Source organism: Triturus cristatus, chromosome 4_1 (assembly GCF_964204655.1).
Source record: "Triturus cristatus chromosome 4_1, aTriCri1.1, whole genome shotgun sequence".
Classification (NCBI taxonomy): domain Eukaryota; kingdom Metazoa; phylum Chordata; class Amphibia; order Caudata; family Salamandridae; genus Triturus; species Triturus cristatus.
Window position 1 is genome coordinate 462,331,842 of NC_140585.1, and position 27,887 is coordinate 462,359,728.

The 27,887-nt window shown below is 44.5% G+C and overlaps 1 protein-coding gene across 6 annotated transcripts in view; it reads left to right on the forward strand.

The window, feature by feature from the left end:
• Positions 1-27,887, forward strand: part of PTPRO (protein tyrosine phosphatase receptor type O) — a 922,864-nt gene that overhangs the window by 879,158 nt on the left and 15,819 nt on the right. For all 6 annotated transcript variants that reach the window (XM_085652640.1, XM_085652641.1, XM_085652636.1 and 3 more), the window contains one exon: positions 19,641-19,776. In XM_085652640.1, coding sequence (XP_085508766.1) covers positions 19,641-19,776 — 136 coding nt within the window. The remainder of the gene's footprint in view (positions 1-19,640; positions 19,777-27,887) is intronic.

Consider the following 27,887-nt stretch of genomic DNA (forward strand, 5'->3'; position numbering starts at 1 on the left):
AGTAGTGGGAGGGGTTTCACTATCAGTTGAATAGGTTAGGTCTCCTTTGCACAAGAGGGGGAGCCCTCTTATAGGGAAGCTGGGCCATATAGGACAGAACTGGTTTGGAATGGGCTCAGAGACCCTTGCCACAAAGCAAACAGAGAAAATGGAGTATAAGAATTCAACTTTAAACACCAGAGAATTAGATCACTTCTGGATTCAAGATGAACCTCTACCAAGGAGAAGGGCTTGAGAGATGGGAGGAGGAGTACTGCCCCTTTGCTGTGTTGCTTTGCTGTGTTGGCCTGCAGTAGCTGCTTCTGCCAAAGAAAGGCCAAAGACTGAACATTTGCTGTGAACCTGCTTGAGAAGAATCTTGTAGGGCTTGTGTGCGCTGGTCTCCTGTTCTGAACCCTCAGGGACACAAAGACTTCACCTGCAACACACTGACCAGTGCTTGGACTCCTCTCTGGACTCCTTTATTTAGAAGGGTGCTAATCCCAGTTCCCGAGCCCTGAGAATTGTGTGGTTAGTGCTGCAAAGCAAGGAGAATTCCAACGCCATCAGCGACCTGCACCGAGGCCTTGGGGCACCGCTCATAAAGTGCACGACGCACTGCTGCACCTGCACTGCAGCTCCGACGCCCTTTGATGCCTGCAGTTATCGGCATTCCCAATGCCAGCACCAGCATCACGTTAGCGCAGAGCCGATAACCGACGAGGGTGACTTCACAAACTCTTTGTTGTCGCATCACCACACCGGAGTCGATGCCTCAGCACCGGCACCATCTCACCTCCCCTGTCCTGGACTCAATGCCTCAACTCCTCACAGATGCAGAGCATCGCCGCCCCCATGGCAGAAAGGAGCCCACTCTGCCTTGGCCATTGGCGCCTCACCTTCATGATGCCATGCACTATCTTTTGACTTCATTTTTGAAGGTACTGTTGCTTGGTGGTCCATATGACTCTGTGGAGGGCCCTCACACCTCACTGTCAGTAGCGTACTTTGGATTTGGGCACGTCATGACATCGTAATAGCCCCAGTTAGAGCTATATGTTTCTCTGAGCTGTATTTGTGCAGTATTACCTTTAAAAGTCATATTTTGGATTGTGTATGTTGGATTTGTGTTGTTTTGGCCTTGTTTGGTTTAGATAAAGATACTTTATTTTTCTAAACTGGTATTGAGTTCATTTGTGGTGTTTTCACTGTGTTACTGTGTGTTTGGGGTACAAATACTTTACACATTGCCTCTGGGATAAGCCTGTCTACTTGTGCCAAGCTACCAAGGGGGTGAGTAGGGGTTATCTAAAGTGTGTAATCCCCTTACCCTGACTAGAAGCAAGGGTCGCTACTTAAACAAAGGTGCATACCTCTACCAACTAGAGACCCCCATTTCTAAGAGAGGCTCAGCCAAAGTCCACTCTTTCTGTGTTCTTCTTATAGTATTGATTACATTAAGTTTCTGAGACAGCTAGCACTGTCAGTAGTGAGACCTAAACAAGATTTGACAAAGACAATCAGTCTTGCTTTGAAAATGTTGCACAAGCAACATGATACGCTTTGCAATAGCCCAAGCAACCATGGTGAAACTATAGAAGGCTATGAAAACATTGCTGTCCATACTTTTAACATGGCAACATAACCTCAATTGGTTTCACCAATGCCAGGAGGATTTAAAATCCCCTGCCATTGGCTAAGCCAATCATGGTTACCACCATTGAGAGGGGCAGCAATGGGACAACACCCGTGGCATTAGCAAGGCCACCATCCAGTGCTGGGCATGTCATGAAGGAGCATTGGGCAGAATGAATGTTGGGAGTGGAGTCACTGGGTAAAGAGATCATCCAGCACATCACCAAAGCCACCATTCAGCACCTAGTGTGCTTCAGAGGCGCATCGGGAATGGGCATGGGTGATGGGATGGGTTGAACCTGGGGGATCCAAGTAAAGCGCATGAGTGTGCTCTGAAAACCAAGACATGCACTCCCTTGGAGTGCTAAACAAGTAACTACATTTAAAACAACCATGTGCAATGCAATCAGTCCCGCCTTTAGAACCTTATAAGTGTTTAGCTATGCAGCACATTATTGTGGGAAAAGCAACATTAACTCTTGCACTGTGCACTAGGCAGTAAAAGGTTGCAGTATCACTCTCTGTCACTAGGTGTACATTGGGATCTTTTTTGGCCTTTCTCTGGTAGTTCTCACTGCCCTGCTTCTCTGCCAGACACAGTAAGAGCAATGGGGGCCGCCTCCATCTGACCCTGCTCCACTGTCCATTCTCACTGCCCGCCACTGTAACCACCACGTTGGAACCCCAACCTGCCTCTGTTTCTGCTCGCCATTCCTGTCCTATCTCACTGCCAGCCACTGTCCACTTGGCAATGCTATCTACAGTAAGCACCACCAGAGACCCTTACCCTACCCATACTGTTCGTCACTCACTGTCCCAATGCCAGCTACTGTCCCCCTTAAGCTGCCCCTGCTCTCCCTGACTACCCTTTTCCACTACCAGCTGCTATAAGTGGACTTGTTTATAATGCAAAAGAGGGAGCTAATAGGACCAAATGAACCATCTACACACCAGCCATAGGCATCGTGAATTAAGGAGGCTCTGCCATCAGGAGCACCATTTCTCATCCAAACTGCATTCTGGGGGTTGTAGTTTGAGTTTATTTCAAGATAACAATAAGGCTAACAGCTGAAAAAATGCCATGTAAGGAAAGAGCTCATGACAAGAACATGGTGTCCCTAATGACATAATGTAATCTGGTAAACTTGTGATAAGGTGGCGAGCTTTCTCAAAGGGGAAACCTAAAAAAAATAATCTCAGTAAAGCCTACAGGTGACAGAGAAGTAGTAAATTTACAGACTCCATACTTTAGGTAAGAAAGATCAAAATCATTCTAGAAAAGTTCCAGCATTCAAAGAGGTGGTTTAAGAAAGATATGCTGGTGTGCTACACTGTCACTTTTATGGGGGAAAAATAGGTTAGAGTGCGTGCACTTAGGCTCCTGTCAGAGGCACACACACCGAGGCCAGGCACAGGTCTTCCACGCCTTCAGCGGCAGAATATTAAAAACATTTCACATCCACCATACAGACCCAGCTCTTCGACGACCAGTGCTCCCAGGTGCAGGCACATCCAGAGATGTTCCAGGGAAATAAGCAGGGCATCGACACAGACAGACCATGGACAAGTAAAACAAATACATGCAGCCAGGTCTGTAAACATCTCACCAGGCTGCAGCACCCACACACACTTCTCTTCACAACTACAGATACCCACCGCCCTGATGTAAACCAGGGCACAAGGTGACGGAGTGTCGGTCTACATCCGATCCATCAAACCAAACAGTTTACAGAGGGTTAAATCATTCTGGCTTGAGATCCTCTCCAGCCGTCAGCGTCCCGATAGCAGGGAGTGTTGATTCGCCCTGGCCTAGATGAGTACAGAACAGCCACACGTTACAAGATTGGAGCTACAATGACATGTGAACAGTCGTAAAAGGGCCCAGCGCTGTCCAGACCACCAAGACTTCAGTGCCCGCAGGATGAACACCTTACGTCACCTATGCACATTATTTCAGGAGTGGGGGGAGAAATGCAGCATCCCTCCAACCTCTGTAAAATCAGGCACACCAACAACGGACGTTTCTATTGTACAGTACGCACACAAGTGACACTGCACGATGCCCAGCAGAGGTGCACCTCGCGCCCTGCAGTCATAGTCCATTGTTGCAGGGATTCTGCTCATGCACAGAACTATGCGCAGGAAACCAGGATCTCAGTGAAATGCGGTGTACCAAAAACTCCCCTCAGTACCCAGAACCCCAATCCGACTAGCATCAGGGTCCCATTCGTTCTCCGTATCCTCTCGAAGCTACCAATGTATAGACAACCCAGAACAAGCGACTTAGAGTACTCTCAGGAATGGTGGGAATCAGAAATACCTGTTCGCTATTATTCTCATATCAGTCCACAACAAGAGTAATCAGAAACACGGTAAAGTTTAAAATGTTTATTTTATAAACTGCGTGTCCTAAGATGGAGTATTTTGGCTAACATAAGCAGAGAAATGATTAAAATTAAAACCATCAGCATTGTTACAATAACATAGAAAATGAAGGGAGAAATCATATTACAAATGATAGTGGAATACAACCACCCTTCCTTCACTGGTAAGCTAGTATTATTAGACTAATAGAAGGTCTCTAGGTTTGAATGGGGAACCCCATACCGTAAAGATCAGCTTAGGCAAATCACATCACAGGATCAGCTTTGCTCAGCACCTGGAAAAGTTCTTCTCCAGAATGTGTGTCTAATGCATGCAATATTAAAGGCTCTCGACTTTCAGATATTCGCAGCTGTGTGCGTGTTATGGCTAGAGCTTGGGCCAATCAACCTGAACTCAAAAACATACATTGTTTGGTGGCTCAGACTGTTTCTGCACACAATGTTCAGACCAAGGTCGCAGTGCACGTCTAGGGATGTGAACAACAGACAGTTCTCGTGAAGAAAAGGCAAGCAAGCAGTTTTCAAATAATAACATGTATCTGCAGTGTCGTGTGCAATAGCAGCAAAAGTGGCAAGATGGCGTTTCTAACATCTACGGCGCTTATGCTAACATAGCAATGTATGTATCTAAAACGCTACCTCCACTACACCCCACCTTGGTCGGACCACGAACTGCTAGAGAACAATCAAGGAACGCAGAGTTCAAGTTCGACAGAGCAGAACCAAGTGCATGTATTGGAAATCCAAATAAAGGGGAGTGAAAGTTCGAAGAGAAAAAAAACGTTAAAAAAACCCAAAATGAAGGGGAAAAAAAGGAAATGGAAAGTCGTAACATCTTGCAAAGGCTCAGCGAGCCCAAATGTCGAATAAAAAAAAAAAATGTGTGGGCCGTACAAGGAAAGTTGGACGACATCCAAGTTAATCCATCAACGTGTAAGCACAATAAGTAGCGACAGCCTCCAAGAGGAAGTCATTAGAATGCTCTGTAAAAGTTTCCGCCATCCAGTCTAACAAGGTAAATGAACATACATGTTCCTTGACAACTGGGGCCTCTAGCACAATCAGAGGACAACTGGCGTGTTCTTCAAGATAACTTCTTGCCAAGAAGTCATACGCTGCCGTATAGATGTCCCAATTCCCTAGGACTCCATGTGCCGCTCCACAGGCCATAATCCTGATACCAGAACAGTCCAACTCATGAGCCACTAAGGGACTCATCAGTCGATCATAATCCGGGGCAGGAGACACCGAGTTTGACAAGCACAAATCCAGAGCCCATTCGAAAGGACAATCTAGGCAATGAAAAACAGGTTGCACGCAAGTAAAGTAGGAAAACCGGAAGGACAATCCATAGGCTATGCTCAGGGTTGCCAGTGGTCATGTTCCATAATTTTTCAAGCATCCGGTTACGAAGATGGAGCAGCCGGGACAGGCTGTCGTGTGACGCAAATTATGCAGCCATTGCGCAGTAAGCAGACCAACAACAGCACACCAGCCGTGAGGGTGAGAATCAACGGGAGCCCGCCAAAGACGCTGGAAAAAATAGAATGAAAAAATGCCGGTATCACACTAAAAATAGTTTGGAAGGAGATCACAAGGCCGGAGCCCACAATTTTTAAAAAATGCGCCAAACCAGTTGTTGACGAGGCATTAAATATAGTTTGAATCAGGGCACCAAAATGAAGTGGGAGATCAGTATTTAAAAGCGCATGCACCTCTGTGCGGGTGTTTGCTATGTGAAGGACAAATGTTTCACAGGAAGAAGTCAGGGCGACTTCTTTTTGAGACAATAGATCCCTTATTCTGCTCATCTTGTTGAACTCTGCTTTCAAGGTTGGAATGGAAGGCCAGATGGATACATCTAGCCGCCCATGCGGGGGTGGGAAAAGGACATTTTTACAGCAGACTACTCTCTGTGATACAGTCACAATGTAGGGAATTGCCACTAGCATCCCGCAGCACGCCTCATTATTTAAAAGCAAATAACTACCATTAGCTAACAACGTGAAAGTGAGTGTAATAGCTGGCACTGGAATACCTTTCAGGACGCATGCTAAATTAGGTGCCTGAACATTGCACGTGCCATGCAATTGTATGTACCTACAAACTACTGAGTGATCAGGTGTGGAAGTGCAGTCCTCACCTTTCAAATAAACTTCCTTACCTTCTCTCATGCACCTATATGTAAATGGGAGTGACCAAACTTCATGCAGGAAAGCAGTACCCAACGGTTCATATCTGCCTAGGGCATAATGTTTCATGCACAAACTGAACTTAAACAAAGGAAATGATAATGTGATTAGCCCGTGGATAAGCCACACAGCGGAGTTCAATTCGGCCGCAGAGAAAGGCAAAGGTTCTAACTTTTCAATATGAAGTAATGAGTATGTTGCATCTTTCATGGACATAAATTGTTGTTTCGCAGTTAGATTAAAGGGAAGGAACAAAGACGATGTATTCATGTAGTCCCAGGGGACTTTCCCAGCCTTTAACATTTGCAAAGTCCATGCAAACTGCATTATAGAACGTAATTGATTTTGGCCATGATACAAAACAGACATATCATCCTGCACAATGTCAAAAACAAATGAAACAATATTATCTAATGTGTAAATTCTGGAAGAAAGGGTGTTAATGCTATTATCGATGACAGCTAGTACTTTTTCCATATTGGCTTGATCAATGGCTCTCAATCGGGAAGCTGCTTCAATTTGCGATAATTTCCAAACTTCGTTATAAACAGCACACACTCATCTTTTGGACCTGCCACCTACAGGACCCTTAACAAAATCATTCAAATTTATTTTGTCATGTAATTTAGATAAAAGAAGTTTAACAGATGCCAAGGTGGAATGTTGCAGCCAAGATTGGCATAACTTCCCCACAGAGTAGGTAGTAACAGAATGAGAAGATTCAAAGCGGGGGTCTACGCGAACCTGCGTATACCTAGGTCGCAGACCCAAAAAACGATGTTGACAGGAATCTGAGCTTGTCTGCCAAGTTAACCATCCTTCCGAATGTAATTTGGAAATATTGAAGGATGTATTAGTAATGTATGACTGCAACGCATCAAGGTACAGATCTGTATGATTATCCCAATGTGGATAAGCACCCAGATCTGGAATAGAGGGGGAATCAGTTTTTGAGAGGTAGCCAATCCAAAGCAGGTGGTCTGAAAAATAGTGGAATTCAAAAATAACATGTGGTTTGGGATAAGGCAAGCAAGATGCAGAGCCTCAGTCCCTTGCACTTGCCATTTCTTGGAACCCCAAACAGATTTAAGATCAATAGTAGCTTTCCACAGGTCATAACCCTTGACCGCCAAATCATCCATAAAGGATTTGGAATACAATAATTTAGTGTGTGTCAGCCTAACCTTCGAGGCAGACTCCGCTGCCACTTTAAATTAAAGGCGGCAGGTTTCGAAACACTGAAATCAGTGAAATAGGCAAATTTGTTCACTAATGTGCTGGAGCTGCCTAGCATTGGTGTTGGACAATGTTCCCATTACGTATAATTTACAAAATTTCTAAACGTATTGGCTTTATGTAGGAAATGATTGCCATAATGTTGATAGCAAAACAGTTCCCCATAATTAGCAGTGTCTAAATACAAATCTTCAGCATCAAAAGCGGCATAATATTTCAAATCAGAAAATAATGCTTCTATGGCCTGAATGTCCCTATCATCAGAGCGGATGTTTTGTTTCACAACATCACCCATAGAAACTCGAAGAACATTCGGAACATTAATAACTTCAGTGGGTCCATGAATTTGAAATTTAACAGCATCCCAAACAATCCCATCTAACACAGGCCAGGCAGTAATATTCACAAAAGTCTGGTCCCTCTTCATGATGTGTGATGAGGAGTGGGGGGCCAAAGTTCCATCAATTAGTCTAATTGTAGATCTTTCTTTTAGGTAGTGTCCATTCACAAGACGAAAAAATACCACCACAAATCCAATGGACATAAACAAAAATATACATATGAGCACCAGCCAAATGTAAGTCCAAGGGGAAATCAAAAAATGGCTTTTAAACCAAACAGCAAAAATAGAGACTTTTGATGGGCACTGGAAGTCATAGAGTTAGTATCAAAGGAGAAACGTGACTGGTTAACTGCGGTTGATTGTAAAACAGGCAATGATACATCTGCAGGATAAGCATACTCAGTATCTTCAGGTGGACCACCAGCCGGTGGTAGCATCAAAGGATCCGTAACTGTATGCATCTCGATGGCAATATCAGGCATGGTGGTAGAAGCCGGAGCCAAAACAGAATTTTTCAGCATCGCAGGGCAAGAAACCGCTGGAGTCATACTAAGAAGAATCGGCCACTCTGTGTAGTTTGACATTGTCAATGGAGATGTACCTGTTATCCTTGCGACCAGGAAGTGGTGGTAAAATGACTGTTCTTGTACCCTGCACGCCAAGCACTGGAACCGGGGCACGATAAGAGGGGCCGAACTTCTCCTTGTTCTCCACCTTCTCACGGACCTGTTCTCCATCTCGAGGTAGCCAGCCGACTACCGGAATCTGAAGCGCAGCATCAGATGTGGAGGGCAAGTGTTCTTTTGCGAGACTGTCTCTGGTCTCTTGTAGACTCTGTAATAAGGCACAGTGATCATCTACGTCAAAGGGTGTGGCTGACGCCGCCATGTCTAGGCCATCAAGGTCCGGGACTAACATTTTTATACCAAAGAGCATCATGTATGGGGTTCGCCCACCCAGAGACCTTCTAGGGAGATTATTAAGTGCACGTTGGACGTTATACAGATGGGCTAACCAGTTCCGGCCAGTGCCTAAAACCCTAGCTGTCAGGAATTGCTTTAAGTCACGGTTCATTCGCTCCACTACACTATTACCCTCAGGCCGGTATGGAGATGAAAATTTGACTTGGACCCCCAAAGATCTCATGGCTTCTTTGTACACCTTAGAGGTGAACACAGGGCCCTGTTCAGAATGAAAGGTACCACACGCAAAAATTCCCACAAAGACACGCAAATCCCTTATGACAGTACGAGCATCAGCACTCCTTTGTGGCCATACCCAAAGAAAATGTGTGCACGAATCCACTGCAACTAAGATATACTTATAAGCAGTATCAGAGGAGAAAGGACCGCAGTGATCTAAATAAACACACCCAAGTGAATTATTAGATATGTACAACTGAGTTTGTGGTGGGCGCGCAGCAGTCGAAGGTTTAATCTGCTGGCAAATGTCACAATCAAGAGCATAAGTGCGAGCTTGTTTATACAACCTGCGCCACCAGTAACGCTGTTGTAAATGAGTAACAGTAGCTGACACGCCGGCATGGGCAGAGGCCATACCCTTGTGAGCTGCTGTTATCAAGGATGGTCTACAGTCCGCGTTGGGAATCAATCTGTCACCAACGTCGTTAATTCTCACATACGGGACGTTATCAGGACTTAAGTGATAATGGTACCGAGAAGGGAAACCTCTTGGGTAATTACTTCCCTTCTCAGTAGCGGCAATAGCTGCCAAGATGTCATCATCGATCTTACTTTTGGATCTTGTAACTGCTACAAGATATGTCGCCACTGCTGTTTTCGCTGCCTCGTCAGCTAAGCAGTTGCCGACAGCGTGGACACCAACTCACTGGTGACCAAGAGTGTGAATTATATTCACGAGAGGCAGATGCTGACGGGGTTGCTCATGTCCTTGTTGGGCACCCCGACCTTTGCCACGTTCTCCGCCACCGGACTGTGAGACCGTAGTTTCCTGTGAAGAACGAGGAGAACATTGTTCAGTAACCTGAAATCTATCAGGTGACCTAATACTAGTGCGATTGCGCAAATCGTATGTGCGTTCACCAGTTGCCTGTACCGGAGACGCAGGACGAGACCCCTGTTTCTGTTGCTGCTTTCCCTGTTTCTTTGTTCGCCAATTTTGTTTAGGAAAAGTTGGATGATCGTCTTTGACAGACGAACTCACCTTAGTTTGCTGTATTAAGTCTGGAATGACAATAGTTGGCTTAATCCCTAAACTACTGCGGCCAATAGTCCTATAAGTCTCCGAAATAATTTTAGGCAACTCTCGGGGCTTATCGAGTTCATCGACGCGGGCTAAGCCATTAGCCACTTGAAATTGTACCGCATCTCCCTTGAGATTACCAAGGACGAGAGTGGCAACTACGTCGAACACACCGACAAGCCGCATTCCCAACTCGACTGCCGCCTCCGGATCGTGTTGATCTTGAACACGTTTGATGACGGAGGGAAGCACTGCCATAGATGGGGTGCCGAAGCACTTCGAGTAGACGGCTGCAAAAACCTTACCCCAGTTGTCACAATCAGACACCTCTGGGACTAAGTCTTTCTGCAAACTAATGGTGAGGATCCTGTGTTTCTCCACAGCAGTAGAGTACGGAAATACTGCTTCCAGCTGGTCAAATTTTTCAGCAAGGCAATAAGGAAAATCGTCCTTATTCTGGGGGCACTTGCCCATTACCGAATTAACCGTGACGGGACTAATAACAACCCCTGTCTGGCCAGCTGGCTGACCCGCAACCGCAGGTGCCCCCACCTGCACGTTGCGCGAAACGTATTGCACTAAAGCCCTATATACAGTAATCAGGGCTGTATGGAGGACGCGCAACTCATCCACCGCAACAGTCTGATAGCGGGGATGAGGTGTAAATCCGGCCAGCACTGGCCAAGTGGGCCCTGGAATTGACAAATGGCCCATTCTAACCGGTGTAACCGCAAGGGGAAGGGCGCCATTAAACCAAATGCGATGCTGACAAACCGAAATAGGAATTTCTTGCGTCCTATATGGCGTATAATTTGCTGGGAGCCGCGTGTGAGTATAGGAGTGAAACGTATCATCATCCGCATTCACCGCCGGCATAGTCACCCAAGAGTAAAACATCTCGTAGGGACACGACGCATCAGCACTCACCACAAAAATAACGGCCATCCCATCGTCCGGCACCCCAAACTGCGTCAAATGACGCCGCAGAGGTGTTCGGCTATGCGCTGCAATATCGACCGCCATAAGGACACATAGAAGAACAACAACTGATATTATAGTAGCACAAGGGTTCAGAAATACAAAAACCTTTTTAATTAACAAGCTTGAAGGAACCTATCGTACTAATAGGTAGGCAAAACCGTCACTCCCGCTATCCGGAAACAAGAGTGAGGGTGTTGTGGACTAATATAAGTACTACTAAGGCGTTTCAAATCAGAAGACCAAACATTAGGTGCGTCATGTTGCAGGGATTCTGCTCATGCACAGAACTATGCACAGGAAACCAGGACCTCAGTGAATTGCGGTGCACCAAAAACTCACCTCAGTACCCAGAACCCCAATCCGACTAGCATCAGTGTCCCATTCGTTCTCCGTATCCTCTCGAAGCTACCAATGTATAGACAACCCAGAACAAGCGACTTAGAGTACTCTCAGGAATGGTGGGAATCAGAAATACCTGTTCGTTATTATTCTCATATCAGTCCACAACAAGAGTAATCAGAGACACGGTAAAGTTTAAAATGTTTATTTTATAAACTACGTGTCCTAAGATGCAGTACTTTGGCTAACATAAGCAGACAAATGATTAAAATTAAAACCATCAGCATTGTTACCATAGAAAATGAAGGGAGAAATCATATTACAAATGACAGTGGAATACAACCACCCTTCCTTCACTAGTAAGCTAGTATTATTAGCCTAATAGAAGGTCTCTAGGTTTGAATGGGGAACCCCATACCGTAAAGATCAGCTTAGGTAAATCACATCACAGGATCAGCTTTGCTCAGCGCCTGGGAAAGTTCTTCTCCAGAATGTGTGTCTAATGCATGCAATATTAAAGGCTCTCGACTTTCAGATATTTGCAGCTGTGTGCGTGTTATGGCTAGAGCGTGGGCCGATCAACCTGAACTCAAAAACATACATTGTTTGGTGGCTCAGACTGTTTCTGCACACAATGTTCAGACCAAGGTCGCAGTGCACGTCTAGGGATGTGAACAACAGACAGTTCTTATGTGAAGAAAAGGCAAGCAAGCAGTTTTCAAATAATAACATGTATCTGCAGTGTCGTGTGCAAAAGCAGCAAAAGTGGCAAGATGGCGTTTCTAACATCTAAGGCGCTTATGCTAACATAGCAATGTATGTATCTAAAATGCTACCTCCACTACACCACTATAGATTTCAAGTGTTTCTGGGCTGATCATGGTACCACAATTTAAAAGCAAATAAAGTATATTGAGAAAGAGACCAAAAATAAAAGTTGTTTCTGCCTTTCAAGATCACTTAAGAAACAATTTTAGTATAAAAGCATTCACCACTAAATAAATGCCGGCAGTGCAAAAGTGAACAGCACAGAATGCAGTCAACAAGTTCCAGTGAAAACACCACATGTGTACCTATTCCACCCATATTCATAACACAGCAAACATTCCAGTATTCATTGGAGAAAAGCGAGAGTTTATACTACTTAAAGTTCAATTGAACCTTCGAACACCTTTTCCTAAGCAACTCTCGGAGACATATTATTACATGAACACGCGTTAGTAAAAGATCACACAGTTTGAAAGCGCTGTGCCGTAGCGAAGCCTAGGACAGTAACATGGTGCAGCCGCTGCCTGAGATTCATGGAACTAATCACAGAGGAGCGCAGGAGGAAGCACGGCTAGAGCCAGGGGTGAGCACTGGGCTGTGAAGGCCGGCTTGGGGCTGAGAGTATCCCCCTTGCTGTAGAGGGAGCGCAGTTATGAATTATCTTGCCCCGCCCTCTACTCCATCACCAGATGGGTATCTCCTCACCAGTGGACGCAAGACCAATGAAAGGTGCCTAGTGGTTGTAAAGTGCATACTGACCGGTGTACTAGACCAGGAACATGCTGGCAGCCAGCCCACGACCTCAACGGCATGCGCACAAACTCACAAGCATGCAGATGCTTCCACTTTCCTCGGCTTCACATGACCAACTGAGCTGCAAGCAGCTTCTGGGTCAGCCACGGTCAGGGACTAGGAAGAATGGAAGAGAGGTTTACTATGACAGTCCTACCCAAAGCTGTGCTCTTAGAGTGACATCACGTAGTAACCATAACGACGGAGAAGGTGCGCTTAAATAAAAAATGCACTTGACCAAAAGTTAAAGCGGCACTATTATTAACTAAATAAATAAAGGTGCCCCGTGAAAAGGGAAAGCGGTGGCAATAATAAATAAATAAATAAAGGTGCAATGTCAAAAGTGAAAGTGGCTGTATTATTAAATAATTAAAGGGCGGCAACAGCCCACGGCGAGCAGCGCGCCCAGCACTTGCCATGAGCAGAATGACGCACAGGCAGCTCCTCTCTGCCCCCGGGGCCCTGCGTCAAAGGCCCTCCCTGCTTCTTTTTCCCAGTGTCTGTTCTCCCCTACACCTTGCCACCACCGCGGCCATTTTCTTGGCTGCTTTAAAAGTCAGCAAAGCAGATAGTGGTGCCTAACGTAGGAGAAAGTCAATAAACAAAATAGTACACATACAGTGTAACAACTAAGAAAGGGGCCAGTAGCCATGGTAGGATACAAATCACGGCTTGGCCCTACTAAGGAGGGACTAACAAGCCTCATAATGAAACAGAAGACAGCATTTACGAAGGAAAAAGACACAAGCCAATGAAAAATATGGACTGGGGAGTGGGCGGGGATTCTCTCCCGTACTGAACTACCACAGATCATCCCCAGAGCAGTGCTTGGCGCTGGCTCGACCTAAAAAAAACAGAAAAGCTAGTTCAATGACATCAGCAGTGGAAGTCTAGGCACTAGCCAGTCAAACACTAGGGTGAACAATCCATCCATGGGCGGGACATACACAGAAAGGGGAGAAAAACTAATAATAAAAAGCAACAAATTGAGACTGAAAAGAAAGGCACAGCATCATGAGCAGCAGCTGTGTGTAGTATTGTGTGCAATGCTGGCTTAGTCAGACAGCTGTAACTGTCTATCGCGAGACTGCAAGAAATAAACCCCCTATTGTTTGGCTGTCGCACCACAATCCCACTGTAGCCTCAAGCTGTTATCAGCTTACCTCAAAACGTAAAGACGTTAGTCTTAACATCATGTTTTTTCACCTTTTCCTTTATTTATTCTTAGTTTATCGCCTTTTGTGCAAGAGACAAAGCATTCCCTTTTTCCCACTGAGTTGTGCTGGCTGCACTTTCCATCCCCTCTTCCAGGGCGCAGTTTGTTGGTGCGTTGCCACTGAGCTGCGCTTTGTCTTTCTCATATCCTGTGCTCTGTGAATCATCAATTTGTGCAGCATTTCGGGACTTGGCAAAGGTTTTCTTGGGGACTGTAATCACGTTACGAAAATCGCCCACCAGCAGCCGCGCTGTGCGTGCGCAGTCCGTGAAAAACTGAGATGAGTCAATTATAGTGAAACTGAAGGACTTATTTAAATTATAAAGTTCTGGAATCGGCGTCACTGATATAAAATGGGTCTTACGTAAAACAGTTGGAGTAACTTCCCGAGGTCTTAATATTGTTTCGTATTTAACTTTCTAAGGGCCTGAAGCACGACGCACTGTAGAGTACGTTTCAAATAATAATGATAGGGTATACGTGTAAAGTGCAAGTGTTTGATGATAGGAGGGGATCCGAGAAATACGAGAAAATAAAAGATCGAGGGGCAGATTTATGAGCCCCTTGCGCCACTTTTGCGTCACTTTTCCCATGTTAAAAGTGACGCAAAAGTGGCGCAAGGGGCTCATAAATCTGCCCCGAGTACTTAAGTGGAGCACGTCACATATCTGCATCTGCATAGATGGGATGTATGTGTTATACCGATCCAGAAAAACAAAATTGGCTAAACAGGCCCCATGTGATGGAAAGAACTTCGGTCCATATAAATGTCGAAAAATCGAAGGAAAGGGCGCCTCAAATTAACAAGACATTACTACTTCTTTATTTATTTTGATTCGTGGTAGAGTGTATTTGCTGAAAATGAATAACGTATTACTATGTCTGAATCAGCTCCTTTGGTGGCTAAGAGTGAGTCTGTGAGGCTTGTCTTTGTCTGCATTTATGTATTAAATAAATATGTTAAGTGGATAAATAAGAATGAATGAGTGATTGAGTGCCTGGATGAAAGTGGGTGCGTGGATGGAAGAACCATCGGCAGTGAACCGCTGCTGCCAGCATCTTGCATCTCTGCACTGCAGTGCACTGGTTGGGCAGTGACAACCATGCGGCTGTGCTGCAGATTCTCGAGGGAGGAGGGTGTAGTCTTGTGGCGAGAGAGTATCGTAGTTGTGCCATGTCCTGCAAGCCCTGATTTGCCACCACTCCTGTACAAAGAGCAGGATTACAATGCGTATGGCCTTCGTTTAGAGACCATGTTTGAAAATGCCTACCATGATATTGTCGGTGTGTTTCAAGCCTCAGCAGGATCTCAACAGCCATCTTGAGAGTCCAAGGAAAACACTGTTCTACAAAAATAGGAAAACAAATTCTATCACAGAACGTCATACACTCACTTCAATGATGCACATGCACTAGAAGATGATGATGCATGGAAATACAATGCCACCAGTTCAGTGGCACGTGCATCATTGGGCAAAGCAAGAAGAGCGAGTCTGCAGGAACCATATGTGATCTCAGAGACAGATTTTTCATGTGGAAAAAATAAACAGCTGCAAAATGCATGGGCTGATACCAAACATCAAAGACAGCCCTTCAAGCCAATGTCTTGGGGGGCAAACCCAAAGACTCTCTTTGTCTGTTGTATGATTGTATTGACATGTGACAGCTAAAGATATCTGAAGGCAGACAAGAAAAAGCTGTATAAACCCAGCACAAACAATTTCATCTACACCTGGAGCCCTCTGATTTTAGGAAATCCTAATCTCCATTCATCTTATTTTCCAAAACACAAACTGATTTAGAGTTTGGCAGGCCGAAGGCACTTTGTCCCCACCTTCCCAAGGGACCTCTGCTCATCAAACCTAGAGTGGTCTTTAAACCCCCAGGGCTACTCTAAATAACCCCCACACCATGGGTGTTTTCTCCCCTTTGTGTGTGTTTGGGGGCGGTGGAGTCATTATTATGTTTTTTTTTTAACTGTTCCTCCAATAGCTTCTACCTGGCAGTGATGGACAGCAAAGAAAACGCACATAACTCTGTCCACTCTAAATATGGTGGACAGCATTATATGTTAACTCCAATGGCGATACTCCATCAGGCCGTCAGAGGATTATGTCAGAGTAGGCTGGTATCAACATACAAAAGCATCGCCGCCTGATTTATATCACTGTTTCGCAGAGATGGTACTTCAGCGCCGTTGCAACTGTGTACCATACTCATCAACCTCTAAATCAGCCACAAAATACATTATTAAAGAAGATAATGGCCATTGGAACATGGAATCGGTTCTGGGAATAGTTTGTCCCCTGCCGACCACCAGAGATAGCAGTATCAGACCACAGGAGGTAGCCCGTAAACCACAAGGAGACTGGGGCAGTAATCTATACCACCAGAGATATGCAAGAGTGGACGGCTCCCCAAACTAGAACACAGGACCAAACATGGTTTGTTTAGGATGCACAACTGCTCATGCTGGCCTCCTTTAAAATTCCAGGCTCTTTGGTTTGTGGAGTCAGATTGAAAGAAAAGCCCTGGATAGAGATGGCTGGAGAGTCATGGTTGATGACATATTCCCCAGGAAGAGTAAGTAAGTTAGTTTGTTATACCAAGTACGTTTTAGCTCAGTAGAGAGAAAAATCAGTAATAAAGCTAATACAGTTGAAAAGACCACGGAAATGAAAATGAAATGAAACCAGTCTCAGATCAGTTACAAAATACAACAATGTATTCACTGAGACACATGAAAGTTAGAGAAGGGCCATTGCATGACAGATTAAGGATATGATTATGAAAATGTAAAGAGCTGAGCAGCGCAAACACCTCAGAGGAGTTCAACGGAATAGTACTTGGTTGGCTAGAGCTGGTGGTTGGTCACACTGGACATGCTGCAGAGGGATTACCTTCCAGGAAAGTGTTGAACTCATCCAGTTATCCGATCCCCTGACAGGAAGCTCAGTGATGAAGTACCATAGTCAGTTAGAGCTGCAGTTTACTTTTACAAGAAAAAGAGAGTGGTATACATTCCAGATGAGATCAGTTTATGATGTCATTTTGCTGGATGACAATTACGTGGGAGGTATTTGATTTATTAAGCTTTTTGTTTAATTTTTGTATTCCTGGTTTGTGTTTATGATTTGGACATTAACTCCACCATAATTCTGGCCTTGGCTTCTGCATGTATCATATCTAGAATCCGAAGCTAGTGGGAACAGGCTCCAAGAATTCTGTTGGAGCTGCAAACCTGCAGAATGCAATAGGCTTTGGGAGAGGAAACTAAAAGGGGGCAATGGCTTCCTCAAGTCACTCAGCATGCGCACCAAATACAAGGCTTCTAGACAAAGTAAATAGGGAATAGAGTTATGTAAACACAAACATTATATCTGATAAAAATGTAATCAATCAAATGCTTTGATGACAAACATGGACCAGTTAAGAGATTTTGGGACTTCACCACAGTCGATACACATATGGCCCTGTGCATTTATTTCACCATATTTAACCCCTTGTGTGCCCATGACGAGCTGGACTCGTCATGGGCCGCGGTTGCGCTGTGCCCATGACGAGTCCAGCTCGTCATGAACCCCGCCCGCTAATGCAACGCCCGGCACAGGGCGGGGAAAGGGCGTGGCACACAAGGGGTTAAGGACACATTTCCGAAAAACAGAATTCATTTACATACCAGTTGCTACATGGGATTATATCCCTATTACCACTCCCACACCTTGAGAGACCCCCAAGCCTCCACGGCAATAGGTGGCAAAACACGTGTACACACAGTGGTTCCAACCTTGGGACCTTGCAGAATTGAAATAAAATATACGCTGTACTAATCCGGGATTAAGACTCCTTGAATTATATTAGAACTACAAAATTACAGAATATATAGGATATCAGCTCTGTCCTTTATCTCCTTCCCAGCACTGCCCCATTCACTTGTGTAACTTGACAAACCATCAAGCAATCAATCAAACAGTATTTGTAAGGTGAAACACTGTCACTCCAAGGGGTATCTGGGTGCTGTGTCTCCATTGAAGAGCCACGTCTTGAGTCTCTTTCTGAAATCTGCCAGCGAGGAGGATGTACAGAACTGGACGGGCAGGTCGTTCTAGGTCTTGGCAGTGATGAAGGAGAGGGAGCCGCCACCGCTGCAGATGAGGCAGATGTAGGGTCTCTGTGTGAGGGCTACTGAAGCAGTGGTTGATGTAGGCAGGTCCGTGGTTGTGAAGGGCTTTGTAGGCCAGCATGAGGATCTCAAACTGGCATCTCTTCTAGATCGGGAGCCAGTGGAGGTATCTCAGGTGTGGGGCAATGTTGGTTTGTTTGGGGAGGTCCAGGATGAGTCTGGCTTCAACCATCTGCATTGGCTGGAGTCTTCTGAAGAGCTGGGTGGAGATGCCGGCATAGAGGGCATTGCAATAGTTGAGGCGGCTGGTGACAGGGGCATGAGTGATGATCTTTCTGGTTTTGGTTGGGATCCATCTGAAGATTCTGCGGAGCATGCAAAGTGTGTAGAAGCATGAGGAAGCGATTGTGTCGACTTGTCATTTCATGATCAGTTAGCTGTTGAGGATGATGCAGAAGTTGCATGCATGGTTGATCATGTGGGTCCAAGATCTGCAGGCCATCAGCGGTGGTCCCATGAAGAGGTGTTCTTTCCGAAGTTCAGTACTTCAGTTTTCTCAGAGTTAAGTTGGAGGCAGTTGTCTCTCATCCATTTGGCTATGCTGGTCATGGCACTGCAGAAGTTGGTTTTGGCGTTGGAGGGGTCTTTGGTGAGAGAGAATCAGGTGAGTGTCATCTGCATAGAAGATTATCTTGAGTCTGTGAGATCTGAAGACTTCTGCGCGGGGGTCATGTAAATATTGAATATGGTGGGGACGAGGGATGATCCTTGTGGAATGCCGCATATGTCGTCTTTGGGTGCGGAGGAGAAGGGAGGCAGCCAGATGCTGTGTGTGCATTCTGTGAGGAAGGAGGCAATCCACTTGAGGGTGTCTTGCTGTATGCCTATGTTGTAGAGTCTGTTGATGAGGATGTTGTGGGGGATGGAGTTGAACGCCACGGAGAGGTTGAGGAGGATCAGGGCCACAGTTTCTCCGCGGGCAAAAAGGAAAATAATTTGCTCTCAAACCTCTTTTAATATTCTATGTCACAGAAAAACTGGGAGTACACCTACACAGGCTGAACACAGGTATTAGAAACTATATTTAAAAACAGGGCTACTTTGCCCTGCTTGGCTGTAACTAGAGGTAATACGGATTAAGGTGTCATGCTGTACAGAACATATTTTCCAATATTCCAATTCAAATATCCGTATAACAGTTTGGAAGTCAGAAGGTTTATGTAGAAGTCAAGATTATGATTTCCTGTGTATGACTTTGTAGATAAACAATTGATAACAATGCAATATTTGTGCTTTAAAGTAAATGTGTCTGGCCATTATAAAAAGTGTCAAACATTATCGATCATAAAATATATGGAACATTAAGGGCCACAATTGACATGTCTGATTTATGCAGAATGGAGTAATGCAACGCTCTTTTGTTTTGCAGTGCTGGAGTTGGGCGGACAGGAACATTTATAGCACTGGATCGTTTAATGCAACACATTCATGATCACGAATTTGTAGATATATTAGGACTTGTGGGAGAACTACGGTCACACAGGATGTCCATGGTGCAGACAGAGGTAAGAACAGAGCCTTTGGAGTGCAGAGATGGATCTGAAAGTGGAAAAAAAATGCACTGTCTGACAGTGAAGGTCATTTGTAGTTTTAATTGACACTAATAAGGGACAATAACAATATAAAGACCACTGACACTAGCGGGCGTCTGAGCGAATTTAAGCAGCAACTCTACAACGGATAAGGATAATGCGTTTATGTTGTACAATGTGAAGTAGGCTCTCCAGCAAGATAAATTCTATTTCTAGAATTATTACAGATAAAATCCTGGTACACTCAGTGATCACTCGACAGTTCATCATTTGGAAAGAGTTCTTCTTCTCTCAAGCCACTGAGTTGAAGACTACCTACCATAGTCAATACATTGTGAAATCCAGTACCCCTGTCCTACTGCTGACTCTCCTTTGTGAAATGCATTATGATCCCAGCCAAGCCCTAAGTACTTCAACATCTCCTGTATCCTATTGAAACCTTCCTCTCAGTAAACACCTTTGGCTCCGCCCTCGGATGACAGAGGTGGGATTGTGTGGATTTAGTATTTGAATAAACCTGTCACTGACTTGGGCAACCCCGCCAGAGGAAGTGAGCTCAGCCTTTTGAGGGCATAACTCACACGCGCAGAACTATCCGGATCTTTGTGGTCCTTGAAGTAAAATTAAGAAGAACCTCTAGGAAGTATTTTTAAGAAAGGCATAACCTCATGGTAAAGTGATCCGGTTCTGCCAAATACTTACTAGTGAAGGCGATTTCTTTGCTTTGCTGTTGTTTTGTTTTCATCACATATTTTGTGTTGGATTTTAATGTCCACAATCAGCTCTTCTAAAAAACACCATGTTCTGAGCTCCAAAACTACACTCCCAACAGTAACTTGCCCGAGAACAGCAGCACAGGCTCCTAGAGGCAGCCATGCCCCTTTTGGAAAACTCAGGGGTGTCGCTTCAAGGGGGGTGTTTGGGGTGTTACACACCCCTAATAAATGTATTTTCTGATAAATAGTTGGGTACAGGTGCTTTGAGTCAGATATTGAGAGATGTCAGTAAGATTTCCCCATTATTTTTTACATACACAGACAAAAATGCACACACATTCTCGCCCTCTCTGTTTTGAAAGTCCTTAGTTTAATAAATATTTTACAAAAATATTGTTTTCTCTCTTAGTACTCCTTAGGCCCCTCTCACGCACCCTGCTTGTCCTATAATGTATTTAAACATCATATGCCAACCTGATTGTTGGAAAATCGGAAGCTCACCCCCTCTCCCTCCTCTACCCCCATTCCCCATTGGTTCTTACTGACCAAGCTACACCCCTGAGGAAACTTTATTAAAACCAAACAAAACGTACAAGATAAAATCCACAGACTGCTAGCCAAACAATGACCCATTATATTTAGACCTACAAAGCCTGCTCCTATGCCATGTACTCTTACCTCTGCTTTTGACAAGCCACATTTCTGCATAGCACAAAGTTAACATAATCTAAGTTATTAAACTGTATGCAGAGAAACCCTTCATTTTCAGTATAACTCACTTTACTAAAGTTACTTAAAAAAAATAATCAATTATCCTGTCCTCTTTGTAAGTACTTATGTTGGATGTTTCACACCTTCCCTTTTATCACTGCTCCCGAAATGTGCCAGTAGAGATGGATACTGTCCTACTTTGCTATTTCTTTTCTTCAATGTTGTCTGCAAGAACTACTAAGCATGTGGAATGCTTACTATCTTTTGGTCATAACATGTCCTTGATACTATATTTTGCTCAATAGCCTAGCATAAGCATGTTTATAAACACTGCATGCTATCACATTTTCATACTTATCTTTAAACACATTATTTGCTGAATCATGCTGGTCATAAAGTGCATATGTTCAGTTTTATAGAAATTAGAGGCTCTTTCGCTTCTTGTCTATGTACTGTTTTACAATAACAGAAATTGAAATACATTACATGTGTGTGCAATGGAGCCTAAATGTAAATCTATGTTAACCTTCTGTCCCCCACTATCTTCCGCATTTGAAATGTAGGGTCTTTGACTCCAACTTCCTGAAACTTACACCATGTCCTCCTGCACCCCGCACAGCCACAGAATATTCTAGAAGTAGATCCTTTAGTCATGCCATCTCTTCACATGCTAATCATGACCTGGATTATATGCAGTGTTGTAGTGACTTGCCAATTTTTGCCCGCCAGGTCAGAATGCCAGTTTCAGTAGTTAAAGTATAGTTTCTGCAATGATGTGTTGATGCAAATGTAATTTTGCTTTGGTTAGTCAGCACAAATGCCTGTGAAACTTGCCCAATCAAACACATGGAGATAATGGACGGAGTGCTGAAACTTTCCAGACACTCACCCCCAGTCAAAGATCTGGGTTAAATCCATCATCATTCTTTAGCTCACTTTGCCACCCCTTTTCAGACACAGCTTTATGCAAATCAATCTTGACCCTGTGCCTCATAGGAACAGTCCTGCTAAAACTGCCACGCCATGTCTTCCCTTGACCGGAAACAAGCATCCTGGGACCGGTTTCGGGCTAACAGCCCTTATCAGCCAGGCTAGCTTGAATCCAGTGGCAAAGTGAGCAAACGACCCACGTCTGGGCATACCCTGCCAACTTAGGGGGAACAAAACAAGCACAAGGATATGATGAACAGAGTGCTGAAACGTTTCAAACACTCACCCCCAGTCAAAAATCAAAGACCATGTGCAGTTAAGTTTCGCAGATTCTGGTTTACAAAATCACAGTTTGTGTATGTTAAGAACGCAGAAGGAACTTTTTATTAGGTGAAATTCACAGGTATGGCAGCTTGTCTCCGTTGGAGGTTTAAGGAAATGTGGCACAATGAGAAAGATTAGAGGGACTGGGAACAGAAACAAAGCATTATATTTAAGAACATTTTGTGTTTCCATCCCCACCCTGGAAAAGGTCCAAAAATGTATTCGAAAAAAGGTTTTCAGAGGGTGAAGGGGCACCATCATATTTTGTAGGATTCTCCGCATAGAAATAAATTTTTACTTTTGGAGGAAAATAAAATGGTGGTTGTGATAAATATGCATTGATTTTTGTGTCTAATGTGGGGGGGGCGGGGGTTGAGAATCTCCCCCCAAAAAAGAAAATGTTCTAAAATGTTATGAATAAACCTACTGGGAGTAGCTTCATAATGGTTGCATGACACAACCATAAGCGTGGTTAAGACATATGCATGGTTAGGGCAAGCGTTATTCAGCTTGTGGGGAAACAGCACACGTGCTTAGGGCAGCATTGCAAGGGTCACTTCCGGTTCATAACAGCTCAAAAAAATGTTGCGGCCTGAGCAGAGCATGACAACTAGTTCAGAGTGTCTACATAGCCCAGTGATGATGCACTCTGCATTGGAGCCACTATCCTTCGGATATGTTGCACAAGTTTAAGCAAAATGTCTTGGACAAATGCTTCGGCTGTGCTGTGCATGTCTCTTCTTCGCTTGTAGTCTATCTGGCATCCCTGACTGTGGCGTAACACATGCCCCCGCGGTGCAGGGGTCTCCAGGGTTACCCATACTGGAGGGGGCCCCCTCAGCCCTTACTGATGTGAATGTGAGGGGCCCCTTATCATATCTTGCAGGGGCCCCCTCTCGTTTTGTTATGCCACTGATCCCATAATTTGTGAACATACACTAATGGCACTGCCACTGAATCCATTGGTATTGCTGACATTTGTCTTCTGTCTGCGCTATGCATTTACCATGTCGAACAGAAAACATGTCTGCTTGCTGTGCTTGGGGTGAGTAGAATCGTAGTAGTGTGAAACGTGTGGGAGGTACTAACATATATCAGAAGGATCTGGGTCTGGAACATGCCTTCAGACCCAGGCAGGTCTGATCTCAGGATGCTTCCTGTACAAAACCTTCTCCTGTGCTTGGATCTGATCATTAATGGCATTGGTGTAGGGGGAGAGGAGCATGAAAAAATACTTTTGAATGCACTGCTGTGATCTGATTTACTAAGGTGAAACGGTGCTGCAGGTTCATGAAATACACTTTATTCATTTTGAAGAGACTATCACATTTTACACGTTTGCGGTCTTTAAAAATAAAGGTGTTCCTAAAGTTAAGGGGGGTAGTACAACCTAGTTACTTCCTTTCTTTAACAGCAATTTCCTTTAAATACATGCTTGCTATTTATTAAACATTTTTAAATGGTGGTGCTGAATCCAGTAAATTGAAGCCCAGTGCTGCTGTTGCACGGGGGAGTGGGGGATGGGGGGGGGGCGTATGTAAAGGCCAGGAGGGCCTCATGCGTCCCAGGGCCCTGCTTTAAGTATCTTCGATAGAATCTATCGGGTCACTCTAAAGCTAACATTCTTTTCGTCTAAAGTGTTATTACGCGTAGATCCACCAGAGGACAGTATACATTAATTTATAGACAGTTAAGGTTTGCTTCAGTCTCTAAAAATATATGTATGTTTTCCTGAAAGAATGGTCTGAAAATGTATTCTAAATATGAGGCATATGTGCGCATGTTTTCAAACCCTGCAGTAAGGTTCTTCGCATATATGTTCATCACCTTCAAATCTTCCATTCCTCGCTGGTATGTTTCTTTCTCTGAACCGGGGGTGGGTAAAACGTGCAGAGCGGAAGGATGAGGAAAACGGGGGTTATTGGTTGTTGTATCGTCGCAGTGAGGCCTTCTCTCGTTTTAAAAACGGCACTATCCCGACATCCGCTCAAAAACATAAAGGGCTCCACACAATAAAAAAAATAAGTCTAGTGGTTGTTAAGAGGCCGACTATTGTCTGAGGCAAGAGAGAGACATTACATGGTAAAATTAACATGCACAGCACTTTTATTCTGTTTTTTAACGTACAAATGCATTGAGCATGCGTCTAATTAAGTGAAAAGAAAAAAATAGTATTTAATTACTAAGTACAGTAAGAGTAAGACTATGAACATTCACGTTGGAAACACATGGCTGCTGCAGATGTATTATCTCAAGCAGGCCTTTAAGTGGGATGAAAAAACTGGGGTCTCTTAAAGGGACGTGGCCAATGTGATTAAGGGAGTGGCTTAAACACACTTATGCTAAATATCTGTGCTAAGCATAGTGTGCCGCCCAACTTGTATTTTGCTGTTTTCTTAATTGCTTCCAGATACATGACACAAATAACATCATACCCACAACAAGACAGGACTATTGGCTTTGTCAAGGGTTGTTAGCTGCATAAGATAAATAGCAGCAACTATGGCTTGTATACAATATTGAAAACGCTTGCACTTAAAGCCCTGGTGACGAAATTGCTGCTCCTGAGTTTCAAAAAGAGAAGGGAAATCCAGAGAGAAAATCACTCTCTATAAAGGATTTCCCTTCCCCTACAACGCTCACCTGGCATGATGTCATGCCGTAACTTCTCCACTAGTGAGAAGTGAGCAGTGTGAGCACGCGCACATCCATGTGCCTGCTGTGACTGCAGTCCGGAAAAAAATGGACCGCCTGTGCCAGGGCACAAAACAGAGCCCGATAGAGACCTGTTTCGAGGCCCCCTTTAAAAAACTGCTGGTGCTCCGCACCGGTGAGACCCAGCCCACTTAAAGCCCTGATCTCAAGGTTTTCCAATTATTGTAATGCCACTAGTGGGCCTGGAGCACTGACTGTGCCACCCACATAAGTAGCCTTCCAAACGTGTCTCAGACCTGCCATTACTGCCATTTTGACTTGACATTTACAACTACTTGCCAAGCCTTAAACACCCCTTTTATTACACATAAATCACCCTTAAGATAGACCCTAAGTAACCCTAAGGGTAGGGTGCTATATAAGTAAAAGGTAAGAAATGGACTTTATGTTTTGCATGTCCCGGTAGTGATAAACAGTTTTTTTTTCTTTTTCACTACTGTGAGGCCTACCCCTCTTAGACCAGCATTGGAAATTCCTTAATACACTTTAAGCTGTAAATCCTGATCAGAGAGGAGTAGCTTTTTCTTGTTTGATATCTTTGGAATGGTAATGATAAATCCTCCTTACAGATGAATTTGGATTTAACATTACTGTTTTAGAAATGCCACTTTTAGAAAGTGGACAATTCTCTGCACTTACTGCTCTATGTGCTTGACAGCCTGTCTCCAATACGTGTCAGGGGAGGGTGACAGCTACGCTTTGTGTATTCCCTCTAGACAGTCACGTGCACAGTAAGGTGAGGCTCATCTGTATCCTGAGCATGAGCCTTCTGATGGGTCTTCCTAGGCAGGGAGGAATAGGAGGGGTTGACACTTACATTTCAATAGGTAGTGTCCTATCCACACCCAAAGCACAGATGTACCCCCCCACGGATGGTCTGGCGGACAGGACTGGGTTGAAAGAGATCCTTGTGCACTTCAGAGAGCAGCTTTGAAATCACCCCCTACATCAAAGGCACTTTTGGGTATAAGTACTGGTTCCCTGACCCCCCTGAAATCAGACACTTCTGGTTCTTGAACTGAACCTCTGTCAGAAGGACTGCTGTGCTGCTTAAAGGACTCAAATGGGCTGCTTTTCTGAAAGAACCACTTTTTAGCTTATTACTCTGCTGTCTGCTGCACCCTGACTCTGCTGAAGGAGAAATGGACTCTGCCTTTCCTCTATGTCATCTCCAAGGGCTTACTGGCTTGCCTTCTGATCACTGAAATCTCAGGGACACATAAGCCTTCCTGCAATTTGCCTGGCTATGCTGGGCTCTGCCTTCGGTGAGTTCTACCCTTGCCTGCGGTGCCCTCTCCAGGTACTGGGCCTCAGAAGTGGAATCCTCAACAGTTTTGCTGCAAAAAGTGACACATCGTCACCACTATGCCAATCGGAACCGACGCAGTACTCTTCGACGCCGACTCAGAGCCTATCCAGAGACAGCCCTGCATGACACAATAACAACTCGGGACCTGATTAAAGTTCAGACGACAATGCAGCGCCCATTCGAGGTCCCGACTGTGAGGCTTGAGTTTGACACATCGACCTGATACTGTGAATAATAAAAGACGCATTGTCTCACTGGGTGGAGAAGATTTACACTTCGTTGCTCAAGACCAGAAAAGGTACTTTGTTCACCGGGGCCTGCGTATGCGGCCCAAACTTTGGCATTGCCCTGGTCCAGCACAACCTAAAGTAACCTTTTTAACACTACTTGCTTCTAGTGGCTTTCCTGCATTTATTCCTTTAAAATTAAATATCTCAACTTCAATAGATCGGATTTTTGTTGTTATGGTCTTATGTTGTTTATAATCTAAAAATCTATTTTTATAAACTGGTGCGGAGTCGTTTTTTTTTTTGATGCATTCATTGTGTTACTGTGTGTGTGTTGCACAAATACTTTACACATTGCCTCCATAAAACATCTGCATGCTCTGTGCAAAGCTACCAGAGGCTGAGCACAGGTTATCTCTATCATGTATCTAGCTTACCCTGACTAGAGTAGTGGTTCCTGTCTGGCCTGGGTGCATACCATATTCTATGTTCTGCTTGTATTTTTTTTTTAAATAACACTTTTGTGTGATAAGTGTGAGGGAGGGCACAAAGGATTTGCTTTTCCTCCTGCCACCCCAGGTAACTGGCAAGCTGTGCAGGCTGTATGGGAGAGCGATGATAAGTTTTATGAACTTGCTATGGGGACAGAGGTGGACTAATCTATACTTCTTTGGGATCCAGATCCCAGGGACAGGTAGTGGGCTATATCTCAGCTCCTATGCAAAATATTTTCAAATATATTCAGAAGGAGAATAATGCTTGAAGTTTCAGGTCGACCTTGCAAAAGTAAGAGCCTACTTTGTGGGAGCCTGCATTTGTTTCACTGCTCAGGTGTGGCAGCTCCTCAGACAATTCAAGCTTTTGGGCATGCAGTGAAGGTGACATTCATGAATACAGGATCCTGGGGAAGAGGCCATTCTTGCTCCCAGGGGCACAGAACATAGAACACGTATTTCCCACTGGAAACACCACTTGTGTCTATAAAGAACAGTTACTTCTACGAGGTCTGACACATCTTCCGGATGAAGAAATGAAATGAGAAAGATGAGGAATGTCATTGAGAAAAATGTGGTATCCTGTACTGTACCACACAGCCTGATTCACTTTATCGGCAGTAGCCAGGTTTTATGCCATAATTTGCAGCCCTCTTAA